General features: G+C 39.2%; 1 protein-coding gene across 1 annotated transcript; it reads right to left on the reverse strand.

The window, feature by feature from the left end:
- Window positions 1–2708: 2708 nt before the first annotated feature.
- On the reverse strand, window positions 2709–9190 carry znf330 (zinc finger protein 330). The gene is made up of 10 exons (XM_083909102.1): window positions 9144–9190; window positions 8600–8744; window positions 8482–8501; window positions 8279–8349; window positions 7949–8025; window positions 7313–7439; window positions 7111–7215; window positions 6905–6951; window positions 5317–5434; window positions 2709–4806 (listed from the first exon to the last, which is right to left on the reverse strand). The coding sequence occupies exons 2-10, from the start codon at window positions 8717–8719 to the stop codon at window positions 4541–4543; spliced, it is 951 nt and encodes a 316-aa protein (XP_083765228.1). The 5' UTR covers window positions 8720–8744; window positions 9144–9190; the 3' UTR covers window positions 2709–4540.
- Window positions 9191–19340: the final 10150 nt, after the last annotated feature.

Consider the following 19340-nt stretch of genomic DNA (forward strand, 5'->3'; position numbering starts at 1 on the left):
TTATCCTCCACATGAGGGTCACGGGGGGGGGGGGGTTGCTGTGTGGTGTACACCCTGCACAGTTTGCCAGTCCATCACAGGGTAACACAGAGACAAACAACCATCTCATCTAAAACAACTTAATCCCCATATTTCATTTTTTTGGAAGCCGGAGAACCCGGAGAAAACCCAAGCACACATGATGAGAACATGCAAACTCCATGCAGAAAGGCCCCTGTTCCATCCAGGTCATATTTATAAGCGCCCTTTCAAAGCACCCAAGGACATTTTACAAAAAATGATAATAATAATATAATAAAACAGAGAAAACATAAAATAGGACAAAGTTAAAAAATGTCCTGTAATTACTGAGAGTATGCTGATGTGGACAGATGAGCGAACAGGGAGAGTCCATGTTTCGGACGTCTGGGGAGAGTGAATTCCGGAGATGGGGAGCAAAGCGGCTGTGTGTGTGTGGGAGTGTATGATACAGTATTTGTCTCACTTGATTTTTTTCATCAATCTGACTTTGGTTTAGACATTTTTTTCTGTCATTAACACAGAGAAACATTTATGTTCCAATATCATAGACTGTATTTAAAGACACACGAAAATGGGGTTGTAACACATGGAATAATGTCATCCCTTCCAGACTGGAACCAGCATTCCCAGCCTTCTCCAGCTATCTGCTGAAGATGACAGTGGGAGGACACCTGCCTGAGCGCAGAGCATAACTAAAACCAAACATGACAAAGTTACCATCCCACGACGAGAGGATGGTTTGAACAAACACAGCATATTTGAGGAGCACATTTCTTATGACATGGACACTTATTTTGACAATAGCATCACATGTCTTACGATCCTTGGCTTATCTTGTAGATTGACGACCGTTTGACGTGATGTCTTCTGGGAAGGATTGTTTGCTCAGTTTATGAACTGCTTTATTGTGCCTGGAATAAGGGATTACATTACATATTATTACTGTTTTATGTATTTAAAGGTGCCATATGTAAGAATGTGGCCAAAAACGGTTACTACATTCAAATTCAAAATACCGAGGTCTTTTAGGTTTCGTTTTCTGACGTAACTGGCAACCCGTGGTTGCTCGGCAGCTGAGACTCTACTGACTGCAATGATTAGTAGACGGGCGGTAGGTGGCGCCACATGCCAAAACATGATTTCAAAACATAAACATGATTTGTCTGCAAAATATTTTTTTTAATGCAAATATTTTGTCTGTACTGTTGTTGTTGGTGAGTTCAGTTTGTTATATGAACATTATTCCTGAGTCTCTGTGACATATTAGGAGGATTTTATGGCCAGTTGCTTCAGATTTATTTACATAATGCACCTTTAAACATTGGTAAACATGTACGCAATTTAAATGTGTCAGATGCATTGTTAATATATGAGCAATTTATGTAAAAAATTCCCAAACACTAGAAATATTTACAGAGTTCCTACACATTTTCCATTTCAAAATGCCATACTTTCCAGACTCAAATTTCCAGACTTCTCAGAGTATTTTTCAGTCAATATTAAATATCTTAATATAACTAAATACTAAATAGTTTTTTAAATCCTTCACTCATTTTTCATGAAGCCAGCCCTTGGAAAACTTAATCGACCCATGGCGCTGTCGCGGTCGACAATAGGTGGCTGGCTCGACAACACGTATGGAAAATAATAAATAAATGGGAATTGCAGTCAGTAACAGTAACCATGGTAACTCGACACCATTCTACAGCCAGCTTGATTAGTTTCTTATCATCTACAGGTAGGCTTGTTTTGATTTATATTAATATATTTAATTTTAGAAAGTGAGATAATAGTCTGGAATCATACTCTTTCCTCCCTTGTACATACTTATCCAGACCTGGAAATAACTCCATACTTTTCCATGCTGCGTAGGAACCCTGTATTTACCACACAACGTCCTTTTTAAGAGTGGCTTTATTATAAAATGACACATAAACACATCTCAACCTCTATTTACAGAGACCAGGACAAAGTTTAGTGTTGCACCACACCAGGGTGAACACGTGACCACAATAAAGCATCTAGAACGATTACTGGCAAAGACATAATCGCACGGTATATCTTACCTGACATAAAATTAAATCACACCACACTTTATTGTGTCAACTTAATAAATGGACAGGAACGTGATGGTTAAAAGTCATGATGTTCCATGTAGAGCAGGGTTTCTCACTCATGGTCTGATGTTTGAGATGTTTTCCCTGCTCAAACACACCTGATTCACAGGGTCAGCTCGTCACTAAGCTCCGCTGAAGCCTGATAATGAGTCATGTATTTGAATCAGGTGTGTTGGAGCAGGGAAAACACACCTAAAACATGCAGGACAGTGGCTCCACAGGACCAGGAGTGAGAAAACCCTGATGTAGACCTTTATCCATCTTCAACAGTAGGATCTATATATATAAGTTATGGTTATACTGGAGATGGAGATACTAGTAAAAGTACCACTATTTTGATAGATGAAGATTTTACTTAAGTACAAGTAAAAGTACTGGTCTAAAAATGTACTCTTGAGTAAAAGTTACTTAGGTTGGGGTTCTTTTTTGTGTCGTGCAAAAGGACAAGGGGACGCAAATCTTACATTAATTGTTTTTTAATTCAAGGCAAACCTTTACAAATTAAAGTGTTGACAAAACAAAACATGTAATCACATAATGGATCAGTCAAAATGGGTCAAAGGTCACAAATGGTGGAACTTTTTCACTCACTCAGGGACCCTAATTATCACCTGTCCTCATCATTCCCTGCTCAAGTTTAAAAAGTACACAAAAACTTGCCTGAAGTGCACAGTTACACTGAATCTGGAGATGAGTGAAACCTTTCACCAGAGTAAGAAATTGAAAACATCACAAACCGAAAAAAAAGCTGCTTTCAGAACTCTGCTCTGCATGTACTGAACTCTAAAGATTGTCCAGAGGGATTGTGTGTGCAAACTTAAATGTCCTCTGGAGATTCTCCCACCAGATAGTCTCCCCGTTAAAGGTGCATTATGTAATAAATCTGGCCATAAAATCCTCCTAATATGTCACAGAGACTCAGGAATAATGTTCATATAACAAACTGAACTCACCAACAACAACAGTACAGACAAAATATTTGCATTAAAAAAAAATATTTTGCAGACTGCAAATCATGTTTATGTTTTGAAATCATGTTTTGGCATGTGGCGCCACCTACCGCCATCTACCAATCATTGCAGTCAGTTGAGTCTCAGCTGCCGAGCAACCACGGGTTGCCAGTAATGTCAGAAAACCTAAAAGACCTCAGTATTTTGAATTTGAATGTAGTAACCATTTTTGGCCACATTCTTACATATGGCACCTTTAATGTCCGAATGACCACAGAGTGAGAATGAAGCATAATAAAAACTCCACCTTAATCCTCCTCATTGTTCAGTGGCTTAGGTCTCCGGTCTGCCGATAAATCTAAGAAAACCTTTTAAGAGAGCGTTGTGTCCTACAAAACGTTTGAGTTTGGGCCAGGCTGACTATTCCTTCCAAAAAACATTCATGGGGCGGTGACCGCAGGAACAATGAAGTTAAAATAAATAGGAAGTTAGTCAATAAAAAGAAGATGACATTGCTGACAGCACATTTAAAGAGCCCAGAGAGCATGTTAACTTAATACTTTCTCTAGGCGGGAATTCCACTGTATAATGACACATCCTTTTTGCTGAACATGGAAAAGGATGAGAACACCAGTTGTTTTAACTTCTAAATCCGGAGTCTAAATTACTTGACTGCTAATTGTGGCCCCTGAGGCCTCAGTTTATTAATCCAGCCCTGACTGCAGAGGACAATAGAAATCTGTCGTCATGTAAAAGGCACGGACATCAATATTTTTTACCGTCTGTGGTATTTAGTAAACAAAACTACCTTTTTAGTGAGTGAGCCGTCACATTCAGAATTGACTTCATGTACACTCGCGTTCAAAAGTTTGGGGTCACTTAGAAATGTCCTTATTTTTGAAGGAAAAGCCCATTTTTTTCAATGAATATAACATTAAGTGAATCAGAAATACACTCTATACATTGTTAATGTGGTAAACGACTATTCTAGCTGCAAATGTCTGGTTTTTAATGTTATATGTGCATAGGTGTATAGAGGCCCATTTCCAGTGTTCTAATGGTACATTGTGTTGAAAACCCTTGTGCAATGATGTTAGCACAGCTGAAAACAGTTTTGCCTTTGACAAAAGGGCAAAATTATTATTTAGAATGAAAACCATTATTTCTAATCTTGTCAATGTCTTGGCTATATTTTCGATTAATTTTGCAACTCTTTTGATGACCTTTAAAAATTACAACTATACAAAAATTGTATAGTTGACCCCAAACTTTTGAACGGTAGCGTACTTCATGTTAAAAACTCAGAGTATATTCCTCACAGTGAGAATTTGGAGAACAATTTCAGTAAAGTATCAGTACAAGTTTCGAGCTTTTATTTTGACATGGACGTTCCACGACTCTAACTATAATATTGTAACAACTGTGATATGGGAGACCGGCCTCCGTCTTAGCTCAGGTAGCAGTCGCTTCCAATTTAAGACCAGCAAGAGCATCGGCAGCCGCTTCCTCTTCCTCCTCGTCTTCTTCCTCCTCGTCTTCGTCTTCCTCCTCGTCGTCGTCCTCCTCCTCCTCGTCGTCGTCGTCGTCGTCTTCGTCGTCGTCGCGTTGACCTGTGCCTCCGGATGCCAGGTTCTTCCAGTAGGCGTCGTACCCCGACGCGCCGTCGTCGTCGTCGTAATCGTCGATGCCAGACTGGCGGCCAAATTTCACCGTGCGAGCTGAAGGAAACACAGTCGTGGATTAGGATAGTGATACAAAAGTCTTGCCAGTTTTAGTTAATCTGATATATAATCTGATAATATATAGGTCAACTGTATTTATATTACAGGACAGGTATTACAGAAGTGTTCTTGAGTCATTCCTCTGCTGCATGAGAGAAAGTTTCTCTCCAAAAGCTGACCTCAGTGTTTCAGTGTAATGGCCGTGCATTAAAAAGTGCCACTACTTTCTGCTGTTATCATCAATTATTGAGAATTAGTGACGGTGATCGGGATCATGCATTCTATGAATTGATGAACTGCTTTTTCTACCAACTAAAGTAATCACATCACTAAAACTCCAGAGCTGTGCTAAATCCTGTTTGTAAGAAAATCACTTCCTTTCTCTTTCTTTTTTAAAATCGTGATTTCGAGAGGGACTTGAGCAACTGCAACTTCCCCACCCCCCTCCTCACCCACCCCAACGGCAGCTTTCCGGGAACAAAAGCCACATGTTTGTGTGAGACTCACTGGACATGCTGAGATCTTTGGTCTCCTGTGTCTCGTGGCCACACTTGGGACACGGTGGATTTTTGCCCTTCTCCTGTTTGAAGACCTTGCTCTTGGCATGGTCATCACAGTAACAGGCCTGACAGGACAGAGTTGAAATTAAAATGAAGTTAAAATCATGACACAAAACATTTTAAACCTGAGAGAATCCTGTGGGATATGTCGAGAAATCCTTCAGTGGCAAACATGACAGCACAAACTACTGAATTACAATACTCGGAGCAGAGCAATGGCATAAATGTGTGTCCTCGCTTGAGCGCAGTGGCCTCGAAGACTGTGTCAGTGGACAGAAATGGCCTTGGTCAGGGAGATGGCACAACAGTGACAATGAGAACAATTGAGAAGTCTTCTGCTAAGATGGGACTATTTGACAGAAGGACAAGCATCTCTGCAGCAGTCCATCAATCAGGCCTTTGTGGCAGACGGAAGCTATTGTTGGGAGGAAAATATTCTCTGATCAGACTGAAGGCGAATGTTTTGTGGAAGAATCTTAAGTCAATGCTCATCACCTGGCGAATGCATCATGTTATCAGGGCTCCTCAGCAACAGAGACAAGCAGATATGAGGGAAGGATGAAATAAAAATTTTAAAAAAACATAGTGCCCAAGTCAAAAAAAATCCAAGTTTAAGCCTCAACTATGGAAACAAGTTTGAGGGTGCACTGGAGCCCACGTTTCCCTGCTCAAACACACCTGATTCAAATGGTCAGCTCATCAGTAAGCTCTGCTGAAGCCTGATAATGACCCATTTATTTGAATCAGGTGTGTTGGAGCAGGGAAAACACCTAAAACATGCAGGACAGTGGATCCCCAGGACCAGGAGTGAGAAACCCTGACGTAGCTGGTTAATAAGACTTCAGCTGTCGGTTTTAGTAAATTTGTAGAAATGTAACAGCCTTTTTTATTTATTTTTTTTAAATTATTATTCCAGTAAATAAGTGTCCATTGGTCGCTCAGGCTAACGTTTTTGAAAAGTGTTGAGAGACAGCCAAGTACAGTAAAAGACAAATGATGCTACATTTAAACATCACGTGTTAACTCACTTCAATTAAAGGTTAATACTAGTGCTGAGCAATAGGTGAGAGCACGTTAACGCATGACGCGTTTCCATGACGACTGACCGGAAAAAGACGCGCGTGACGTCATGTTTACGTACCGCGACACCGGAGTCCAGGCACCTTTAGCGCCGTTAGCGCGCCTACAGTCGAACTAGAGCGGTATGTTTATTAAACGAAAAGAGCCAGCCTGTTTTTAAAGTTTAGGGTTAGTTTAGAGACTCATTTTAACAATCCGGAGTCACGTAAAAATGACGCCACGCCGTCAGTGAAACGCATCATGCGTTAACGTTGACACCGGAGCTTTGCTAAATTGTATTGCATTACACAGGCATTATTAGTGTTATCTTGTTCATGTCATATCATATAATTGAGGGTGTATAATACAGTACGCCGCTGCATTCTTGTATATAACAATGACCTTGTATGCCATTGTCTTGATGTTAAGACTGTTATATCACTGTGTAGTTGGCTTTTTAATAATAAACACATCACCTTGCAGCGCAGGCAGGAGTGTTGACCCAATCTATTACAGGAAACACCTGCAATGCAACATGAGAGAAAACAAAAAAAACTGTTATCAACTTCTCTTTTCCGCACATTATTCTCTGGATTACATAATACATGCACAATTAATTTCTCTATGACACCAAAAGGAAGACCAATGAATGACAATGTGAAAGTAAATATTAATATCTCACACTTGTAAGTTTCTGCCTGAAGGACTTGGCAGCTTGCCTGGTGCTCAAACTGATCATCCTCACACAAGAAGTTTTGGCAGAAAGAGCAACGGAAAATCCGCCCTCCTGTTCAGAGAGTCAGCAACAGACAGTGGTGATTTTTTCCAGTGACGTTAAAGTGACCATGTGATTTTCAGTAAACTGGGGGCTGGTTGCGTCTTACCGTGATCCCAGACACTACGCTCACACTCGATGCAGTCCGCTTCAGTAAGGGGACAAATGCAGGCGTGAGTGCTCAGACACTTCCTCCCGTGGCACACCCAAGCTTCACAGAAGTCACATACTGCCCCCTTGTGGTCAACAGAGAAGAAGTCAAGACCCAAGTGACTTAAAGTCACTCGAGTGGAAATGTTTTTCAGCAAAATACAGGAAAAAGACACAACAAATTGAGCTGTCGTTCATCAACGACTGCTTTTTTCATTATGCAGGTTCACTTTTGCATTTTTATTGTGGCCATACATAGTCATACTAGTACATACTTATACTAACTGCAAGACAGTGTTAGACGCTTATGCTAGTGTTTACCATTTCCCAGTGCTGATGTTTGTACATTACTTGGGATGTCTCCTCATTGTCTCCTATACCATATGATACTGTAGGGCATTATTCAAGGCTGGTTAAACAGCCTTTTTAAGAAAATGTTGTTTTAGAGTTAAAAACAAATGATGTAACAAATACATATTCGACATAGGAAAACTTGCATAACTGCATAAAAAAGTTAGTGCAGACGAGTCACCACACAAAGAGGCATTCTGGCAATATGATGCAAGTGTATCGGGTCAGAAATGCTCTCTCTTACCACCATGGCCATCCCAGTGCTGTGGATCCCAGGATGTTTGATGACACAGTCTGATGACTTCATGCACTTAGTTTTACCTAACAACATAAACATTTGAAATTTGCACTTTAATAAAAACGTCACAAGAAGAAGAAGAAGATTATTATTGATTAATCAAATAATTGTTGCATCCCTAGGTGGATGGTTAATGTCCTTGAATATAATGGTAGGCTGATGCCAAATCCATATAATATCACTTTAACACCTCAAACAAAATGACAACACTCTAAGCACTTTAAGAGTATATTTGTGGAGTTGAACATACAACAGAAACTTAATGCTGTTACTCACCACACTGTGCACAGACGGGAAGCTTCTGCACCGAGTTGCAGAAGTAGCAGAAAGCTCTGTTTTTCTGTTTTCTACCAGAGAGAAAAGGTTTGTTAGTGACCTTTCATTTTCTAAATGTTATTTTATAAGACTGTGTGTGATGTTACTCGTTACTACTATCCATGCCCATCCCCAGTTGTTACGAGATGAAGCAACTCACTTACCTCTGGCATTTGTCACAGTCCTACAAAACAGATCACAACAAAATGATAAGAAATAAACCAAAACAGTGCTTTGCATGCGACATGTAATTACTATTGTAATAATGTGTCGTGTACTTACCATGTTGGAGTTGCATGGGTGTTTGGCCACCTCTACATGTTCCCGGTTGGCTCGGCTCTGTTTCTCTCTCTCTTTCCGGCTCTCGGCCTTTTTCCGTGCCCCAGTTTTCTTTTTAGGCATCTCTCTATCACGGTGATAGTGTTCACTGTAAGACGACAACAGGTTTAATTTCAGCGTTACCTTTTGCCAACACAAGAACAGACCGATAATGCGAAGCAAAGCTAATCCTTCAACACTTTAGCTAACACAGAGTAACTATGGGTTAATTTGAAACGTCTTTCTGATTTCTGTCTTAAAACACACACCTTGGCTTGTAACTTAAACGTGTCAACAACATATGTGGAGCTGTATGAGGCGTTGGAACGTTTGTCGGTGTTAATTCGCTGTTCACACAGTTTTATAACACGTTTACGGCGAGTAAAATGAACAGTATCTAAAATTGATGTTCCATATTTGGGTTGTCTAATAGTCACGTTCAATGTCCAGAGTGTTAAACACAAGTGTCACAACAAGTTTACGATGATGATTTTAACATTTTTCTTACCCGAGAAGTGAGCACGACGATAGCTACGGGGTCCGACCAGGAAAGGCGAACGGACTGAAACACTCACCGCCAAGAGTTTCGTTCCTACGTTTGAATTATGTGGCTCAATGAACTCTCGAACCGATGAAGCTTCACATTTATTCGCACTGAAGCCAATTAAAAATATATAAATATATATTACTCAGTAATAATATATAATAGTAATACATAACGAGATCCTAAGTCATTATTAGATGCCAAGTCATTATTATGGGATACTAAGTCATAGTTATGAGATACAAAGTCATTGTAATGAGATGTTAAGTCATAATTAAGAAATACATAGTCGTACTTATGAGATATTAAGTTGTAATTATGAGATACTAAGTCATAGTAATGAGATGATTATGTTGTGTGATACACAAGTCATAATAATGAAATACAATCATGTTAGAGTCTGCAGGTTTTCTGGCCTGACTTTATTTTTAATAGTCTATGTTTTTTATATTAACCATAATAGTAATAGTAACGTTAGCTTTATTTAGATACCACCTATCCAAATACAGTTACAAATTTGAAATTTAAACCAAAATACAAGCATAGCAATGACACCAAAAAAATCATATTCATGGTTAATATTCAATGGAATAGTTTTTTTAGTTTTTTGTTTTTATCATCATAAAAGTGAAGCAGCCTGTTTTCTTAATGTTGTCATTATTTTCTTGGAAAATAATATATAAACTCCCTGAGTTCTGTGACAGCAAAAGTTTGTCTTTTACAACATTTTTCATTATCAGCATACAGTATATCAGTGAATGGAAAATCAAGGGTCCAAGAAAACAACATGATACCTGTAACAACACATATAAACTAATAGCCACCGTCAACTAAATAAACCATTAAGAATAATAACCATTAATAATAACATTTTACTTAGCTTACTGTATTCACTATCGGTTGGTTTTGCTTTTTAATTTATTTCTAGTTCAAATTACATAGATTTATTAACCTCCTGGCTTAGTGCAGTCCATACCCTCCCCTCTCAATAAATCTAATTGGAATCATCCACTTCCTGTTTGCCAGTCAGACCTTCCACACATGGAGCTAGCAGGAGCAGGAGGAGACACACAGGAGGACGAGGAGCAGCAGCGGAGACAAACATGTGGTAACTGCTGCTTAAAAATGATCCACACATTTCTTAGATGTTCTATTGACGCTCTGTTTACAACTGTTGTTAACATCCGACCTGAGTGATCTGATCACAGGTGTTCAGATTACACCTAGCTGCTGCTGCTAATGCTAATGTGACGTCACTGGCTGCTCCACAGTAAACACACACCTTTCATTTAAGTTCTCTTCACATACAAATTATGTTATTTTCTGTTTGTTACAGAAAGACAAAGAATCCAGGAACTGTTAATGTTATTATTTTCTTTGTTTGGTCCAGAAAATGTTTGAAAAATGTTCATCAATGTTTCTCAAACCTGGGAATGATGATTCTCAAATGTCTTTTTTTTTTCTTTTTCTTTTTAATCCACAAACCAAAAATGATTCAGTTTTAATTATTTCTATGTATAAGGAGCAAAGAAACCAGAAAATGTTCAACATGTGTAATAAAATAAAACAATTAAAGAAACAACAACAATTAATTGATTATTGAAGTATTTGACAATTCATTAAGTAATTGTTTAATAATGCAGTGATCATTGCATCCATACTTGTTTTATATATATATATATATATTTATATATATATATATATATATATATATATATTAAATCATCAGAGACACTATGATACGATTTATCACGATAATTGCAAAATCTTATATTGAGTTATACTGACAGAGCGAGTGAAAGTGAGCACTTGGCACCATCTAGTGGACTGAAATATTAATTTATTTTTTTATTTTTATGCCAATTCATTTGTAACAGTTAAAACAAATATGAAAAATATACTATACTATATATATATATATACATATATATATGTATGTCTTTCCTTTTGCCCAAACTTATGAATGGATGTGAAATATTTTTATTTTGCAAAATAAATAATCATAAAAAATAGCTATAGGTGGCGCTCAATTAGTATGATTAGTCATATTATATTTAAAAAAAACCTGATCAACATTTTCTGACATTTTATGGACCAAACCATGAATCCAGACAATAATGGACAGTTTAATCCATTATGAAAACAATTGCTAGTTGCAGCACTAGAACAAACACAAATGGTGTACATGTGTATTTGTTTATGGAGCAGTAAAGTAGGATTCACCTGTGATTTCATCACCTCAGACGGACGTTAACAGCACTTGTCAACAGAGCCTCTGTTTAATGTGTCTGCATTGATTTCCATTGTTAACATGTGACTTTAGTGAAAACCACATTCACCTGTTTGCTGCTTTTTCATGCTTCAGTCAGTCCAACTCAACTGCAGCTGTTTGGAGCTCTTCAGTGTTGGGATGTTAACACAGAAACTTGATAAACACTCATTTTTATCTTTATTCAAACACTTTAGATGATCCATGTTTATCTCACTGCACCTTCTAAATACCATTATTGTTCACTACTTGACTCATGTTTGAGCCACTCCCACATTTATACTAAACACCGACTAACAGCTGCAGTTAAAGGGATAGTTTGGGCTTTTCTCAAGTCTGCTACACATCATCAACACTGACTTTGTCCATCAAGCAGCCTGGAAGCCACACACTTGCTCTGCCTGATAACATGGCTGACAGCAGGGACAGACTTTTGTCTTTGTCCTTCTGTCCCTGCTGACAGCCACGTTATGAGTGAGAGTGAGTGTCTGGAACACAGGCTGCTTGATGGACAAATCAGTGCAGTGACCTAAACATGGATCATCTAAAGTGTTTGAGTAAACATTTATTGTCCAAAATTAGTGTTTATCAAGTTTCTGTGTTAACATCCCAACACTGAAGAACTCCAAACAGCTGCAGTTGACTTGGACTGACTTCAGCATGAAAAACCAGCAAACAGGTGAATGTGGTTTTCACTAAAGTCACCTGTTAACCATGTAAAAATGATGTGCACACATTAATGACAGAAGTCTAATTAATGTGCGGATGATTTTTAAGCAGCAGTTACTGGGCACCTGGACCCCAACTGTCTGGTGGACTTTCCAGGGGGTGAACCCTTGTCATTTTTTATGTTTTTTTGTGTGAATTTTTGTGAAATAAAATGTCATAACCCCCTCCTGTCATATCTCTGGGGGTCCGGGGGGGCACAAGCCCAGCCCCGTTCTCCCACCTCCCATGCCACCACATGCACCACCACCTGTGAGTAATCCGTTGGGACCTCGAGGTGGATTCGAACCAGCCATCACCAGACTGACACAACCTTGCGGTTGTGAACAAATCCACTACGCCACACATCCCTGTGAGGTTTGGAAGCTCTTGGTGCTTTTCATTGTTCACTTTGGATGTGGAACCTTAAATGTTGAAGTATAAAGGAACGATTAACATCAGGAATTGAACTGTCAACATCAGGACATGAGCATTCCGATGCCTGCTCTTTAACAAGCTGAGCTATCCCCACACTCCTTGCCAAGTTTTTTCGAACACCTATTTACTCTTTGTGATTGAATATTGTAGTTAAAAAGTGACTCCATGCAAGATTTGAACCCTTACCCACAGAGGCCTCAGGAACTTATGGCATTTTCTTAGTCACATGAGCTATTTGTCCTTGTGATTCCTTGTGGATTTGAACCAGCCATCACCAGACTGGCACAACCTTACGGTTGTGAACAAATCCACCACACCACACATCCCTGTGAGATTTGGAAGCTCTTGGTGCACTTGAGTCTTGACTTTGGATGTGGAACATTAAAATCTTGAAGTATAAGGGAATTGAACTCTGAACCTCAGGGCTTGAGCACTTTGGTGCCTGCTCTTTAACCAACTGAACTAACTCCACACTCTTTTGTCAGTTTTCGAACACCTATTTACTCTTGTTGATTGAATATTGTACTTAAAAGGTGACTCCATGCAAGATTCGAACCCTTAACCACAGAAGCCTCAGGAACATAGGTCATTTCCTTAGTCGATGAGCTATTTGTACTTGTATGCTTTTTCCTAAAATTTGGAAGCCTTTCAATAATAGAACCCATGACTTCAGAGTATTGAGATATTTAAAAATGTCTGTCCAACACAAATGGCCAAACAGATTGTGTAATGGTTTACACGCTTGCCTTTGGTGCAGGAGACCCAGGTTCAATTCCTGGTTGGAGTCAGTTCCTTTATGCATGCTGTTTTTTCTCCTGAGTGTGTGGGTGGTTTGTTGGAGGAAGGTCCACCCCATACACGCACGCACGCACACCCCTGACCCCCCACCCCCACACCCCCCACAGTTAATCAGTGTGTGTGGAAGTTCATCACACGGATTAACTGTGGGGGGGTGTGTGTGTGTCTGGCCGGGGCCTACCTCCTACAAACACGGGGGGAACGTGCAAAAGCACATGCATGAAGGCCATTGCTTCAGCCGGGACTCGAACCCTGATCCAAAGGTAAGATTGCAAAGTTCTAGACAGAGTGCTTAACCAGGTGAGCTATTTGTCCGTCTGAAAATTTGCCTAAAATTTGGAAGGCTTTCAATAATAGAACCCATGACTTCAGAGAATTAAAATATTTAATAATGTCAGTCCAATTTGGATTGCCACTCACTTGGTGTAATTGTTTACACACTTGTCTTTGGTGCAGGAGACCCGGGTTCAAGTCCTGTTTGAACCAAGCACTTTTATGCATGCAGTTTTGCATGTTCTCCCCGTGTTTGTATGAGGAATACCCCGCCCAGACACACACACACCCCCCCACAGTTAATCAGGGTGATGAACTTACACACGTGTGTGTGTGGGGGTTGACCTTCCTCCAACAAACCACCCACACCCTCAGGAGAAAAAACTGCATGCATAAAGGAACTGACTCCAACCAGGAATCGAACCCAGGACTCCTGCACCAAAGGCAAGTGTGTAAACCATTACACAAACTGTTTGGCCGTCGGTGCAGGACTGACATTGTTAAATATTCCAATTCTCTGAAGTAATTCGGAAGCTTATTGAAAAGCTTCCAAATTTTATGCAATACCACAGAAGGACAAATAGCGCACCTGGTTGACCACTGTCTGGTGCTATGCAATCTTACCTTTGGTCCAGGGTTCGATTCCCGGCTGGAACAAGGGCCTCCATGCATGAAGTTTTGCATGTTCCCCATATGTTTGTCAGAGGAAGGCCACACCCAGACCCACACACACCCACCCTTCCACAGTTAATCGGTGTGTGTGTAAGTTCATCACACTGATTAACTGTGGGGGGGTGGGCCTTCCTCCAACAAACCACCCACACCCTCAGGAGAAAAAACTGCATGCATAAAGGAACTTACTCCAACCAGGAATCGTACCCAGGACTTCTGCACCAAAGGCAAGTGTGTAAACCATTACACAAACTGTTTGGCCGTCGGTGCAGGACTGACATTGTTAAATATTCCAATTCTCTGAAGTAATTTGGAAGCTTATTGATAAGGTTCCAAATTTTATGCAATACCACAGAAGGACAAATAGCTCACCTGGTTGAGCACTGTCATCTGGTGCTATGCAATCTTACCTTTGGTCCAGGGTTCGATTCCCGGCTGGAACAAGGGCCTCCATGCATGAAGTTTTGCACGTTCCCCCTGTGTTTGTTAGAGGAAGGCCACGCCCAGACCCACACACACCCACCCTTCCACAGTTAATCGGTGTGTGTGTAAGTTCATCTCACTGATTGGGGGTGGGGGGTGCGTGTATGGGGGTGGGCCTTCCTCCAACAAACCACCCACACCCCCAGGAGAAAAAACGGCATGCATAAAGGAACTTACTCCAATCGAGAACCGAACCCGAGTCTCCTGCACCAAAGGCAAGCGTGTAAACCATTACACAAACTGTTTGGCTGGCTATGCTGGACATTCTTAAATATCTCAATACTCTGAAGTCATGGGTTCTATTATTGAAAGGCTTCCAAATTTTGGGAAAAAGCTCACAAGGACAAATAGCTCACGGAACTAAGAGAGTGACTCAAGTTCCTGAGGTTCTTGTGAGCATGGGTTCAAATCTTGCATAAACTGTATTTTAAATACAATATTCAACCAAAAAGAGTAAATAGTAGTTCGAAAGTTGTCAGAAAGAGTGTGGAGTTAGCTCAACTGGTTAAGGAGCAGTCCTGAGGTTATGGATTCAATTCCCTGGTTCCTGTGAGCATGGGTTTGAATCTTGCATGAACTGATTTTTAAATACAATATTCAACCAAAAAGAGTAAATAGGAGTTCTAAAAATGAAAGAAAGCGTGTGGAGTTAGCTCAACTGGTTAAGGAGCAGTCCTCAGGATCTTGAGGTTATGGGTTCAACTCCCTTATACTCCAACATTTAAGGTTCCACATCCAAAGTGAACAGTGAAAAGCACCAAGAGCTCCTAAATCTCACAGGGATGTGTGGCGTAGTGGTTTCGGTCACAGCCGTAAGGTTGTGTCAGTCTGGTGATGGCTGGTTCGATTCCACCTCGTGGTCCCAAGAGATTACTCACAGGTGATGGTGCATGTGGTGGCACGGGGGGTGGGAGAACGGGGCTGGGCTTGTGCCCCCCCGGACCCCCAGTGATATGACAGGTGGGGGTTATGCTGTTTTATTTAAAAAAAAATTTGCCCAAAAATTCATAAAAAAAAATATTAAAAAATTACAAGGGTTCACTCCCTGGAAAGTCCACCACACAGTTGGGGTCCAGGTGTCCAGTAACTGCTGCTTAAAAATCATCCACATATTAATTAGACTTCTGTGTCGTTAATGTGTGCACATCATTTTTACAGGGTTAACAGGTGACTTTAGTGAAAACCACATTCACACGTTTGCTGCTTTTTCATGCTGAAGCCAGTCCAACTCAACTGCTGCTGTTTGGAGTTCTTCAGTGTTGGGATGTTAACACAGAAACTTGTTAAACACTAATTTTGGACAATAAATGTTTACTCAAACACTTTAGATGATCCATGTTTAGGTGACTGCACCTTGAAAATTTGAGCCACTCCCACATTTATACTTAACACCGACTAACAGCTGCAGTTAAAGGGATAGTTTGGGCTTTTCTCAAGTTTGTACACATCATCAACACTGACTTTGTCCATCAAGCAGCCTGTGTTCCAGACACTCACTCTCACTCATAACGTGGCTGTCAGCAGGGACAGAAGGACAAAGACAAAAGGCTGTCCCTGCTGTCAGCCATCTTATCAGGCAGAGCAAGTGTGTGGCTTCCAGGCTGCTTGATGGACAAAGTCAGTGTTGATGATGTGTAGCAGACTTGAGAAAAGCCCAAACTATCCCTTTAACTGCAGCTGTTAGTCGGTGTTTAGTATAAATGTGGGAGTGGCTCAAACATGAGTCAAGTAGTGAACAATAATGGTATTTAGAAGGTGCAGAGAGATAAACATGGATCATCTAATGTGTTTGAATAAAGATAAAAATGAGTGTTTATCAAGTTTCTGTGTAAACATCCCAACACTGAAGAGCTCCAAACAGCTGCAGTTGAGTTGGACTGGCTGAAGCATGAAAAAGCAGCAAACAGGTGAATGTGGTTTTCACTAAAGTCACATGTTAACAATGAAAATCAATGCAGACACATTAAACAGAGGCTCTGTTGACAAGTGCTGTTAACGTCCGTCTGAGGTGATGAAATCACAGGTGAATCCTACTTTACTGCTCCATAAACAAATACACATGTACACCATTTGTGTTTGTTCTAGGGCTGTGACTAGCCATTGTTTTCATAATGGATTAAACTGTCCATTATTGTCTGGATTCATGGTTTGGTCCATAAAATGTCAGAAAATGTTGATCAGGTTTTTTAAAACCTGGAAAATGATGATGTTCTAAAACGTCTTGTTTTGTCCACAAAGCAAAAATGATTGAGTTTGAATGGTTTCTTTATTTTTACATTTACATTATTTATATTATAGGTATGGCAGATTTTGACTTTGAAAAGTTTTATCGGATATCGCCAAACATGGCGAGATCTGCTGATATGGCTAATGACTACAATAGTAGACTGAAAAAGCTTCTGACTCCTTGACTTCTATGCTATCGCCACCTACAGCTATTTTTAATGCTTATTTGTAAAAAAGAATATTTCACATCCACATCTGCTGCCACATAAGTTTGAAAATAGTATGTTAATTTTGTTGGGCAAAAGGAAAGACATACATATACATATGTATATATATTAGTGCTGTCAAACAATTCAAATATTTAATTGCGATTAATCGCATTAATGTCATAGCACATTTTTATCTATTCTAAATGTCCCTTGATTTATTTTTGTGTAATTATTTTTCATCATTTTAATATTCTTATCAACATAGAAAAGTGGATCAGCTTGCTTTGTGTAAATGTTTTTTGCATATTTTGGCATATACTGTAGTTTAGAGCTGTACAATGAATCGAAATTTATCTTAATCGCAATACAGCTTACTGCAATTTCAAGACACAGTATTTGTTCAAGCTAAAATGTGCGTCAAAATACAATTTTAGATGAATTATTACTGTGTGTTGCGTGTGACGTCAGACAGGTGCGTCGGTGAACCAGGAAGTAATGTGTTCTGTGTGTTTACATGAGCGAGCTGCAGGTGAATATCTCTGTCACCCTGCATATTTTAAGTTATTCCTCTTATTGCCGTTAAAATTGGTTTGCTTTAACGCCGTTAATAACGCGTTTATCTGACAGCACTAGTATATATATATATATATATATATATATACATATATAAAAGATAAGATTAGATAGTCCTTTTTTCGTCCCGCAGTGGGGAAATCTACAGTGTTACAGCAGCAAGACAGTAAAGATAAGGATAATAAATATAAATAAAAAAAATAAACATGCATTAACAAGAAAAGTATGATATAAAAATATATCAACACTAAGACTATATAAAAAAGTTAAATACAGTAGAGTGTATAGTGTACGTAATAGACAATTTCCAGAATATGTTTACAGTATGGACTAGATATTTACATTATAGATAGTATATTGCACTTGTGTAAAATAACAGTATATAGCACACGGGATGAGGAGCCTGATTACGTGTGGTCTACTGAGAGCAGTGCTTGCAGGGAGGAATATATATATATATATATATGTATATATATATATATATATATAGCATAGTATAGTATATAGCATAGTACAAATTTTTTGGCGTATATTTTTATAACTGATGTTACAAATGAATTTTAACTGATGTTACAAATGAATTGGCATAAAAATAAAACATATTTCAGTCCACTAGATGGTGCCAAGTGCTCCCTTTCACTAGCTCTGTCAGTATAACGCAATATATGACTTTGCAAATATTGTGATAAATCGTATCATTGCCTCTATGATGATTTTTAAATATATATATATATATAAAACAAATACAGATGCAATGATTACTGCATTATTAAGCCATTACTAAATTATCTGTCAAATACTTTAATAATCAATTAATTGTTGTTTTATTTTATTACACATTTTCTGTTTCTTTGTTCCTTAATAACAAAGAAATCATTAAAACGGAATCATTCTTGGCTTGTGGATTTAAGAAAAAAGAGAGGACATTTGAGAATCATCATTTCCAGGTTTGAGAAACATTTTTCAAACATTTTCTGGACCAAACAAAGAAAATAATAACATTAAAATTTCCTGGATTCTTTGTCTTTCTGTAACAAACAGAAAATAACATAATTTGTATGTGAAGAGAACTTAAATGAAAGGTGTGTGTTTACTGTGGAGCAGTGACGTCACATTAGCATTAGCAGCTAGGTGTAATCTGAACACCTGTGATCAGATCACTCAGGTCGGATGTTAACAACAGTTGTAAACAGAGCGTCAATAGAACATCTAAGTAATGTGTGGATCATTTTTAAGCAGCAGTTACCACATGTTTGTCCCCGCTGCTGCTCCTCGTCCTCCCGGGTGTCTCCTCCTGCTCCTGCTGGCTCCGCATGCGTGAAAGGGTCCACTGGCAAACAGGAAGTGGATGATTCCAATTAGATTTATCGAGAGGGGAGGGCATGGACCGCACTTAGCCAGGAGGCGAATAAATCTTTGTAATTCGAACTATGAATAAATAAAAGGCAAAACCAACCGATAGTGAATACAGTAAGCTGAAAAGTATAAGGACGTAATTAGAGGTTAACATTATCA

Source organism: Microchirus variegatus (assembly GCF_963457635.1).
Source record: "Microchirus variegatus genome assembly, chromosome: 23".
NCBI lineage: Eukaryota > Metazoa > Chordata > Actinopteri > Pleuronectiformes > Soleidae > Microchirus > Microchirus variegatus.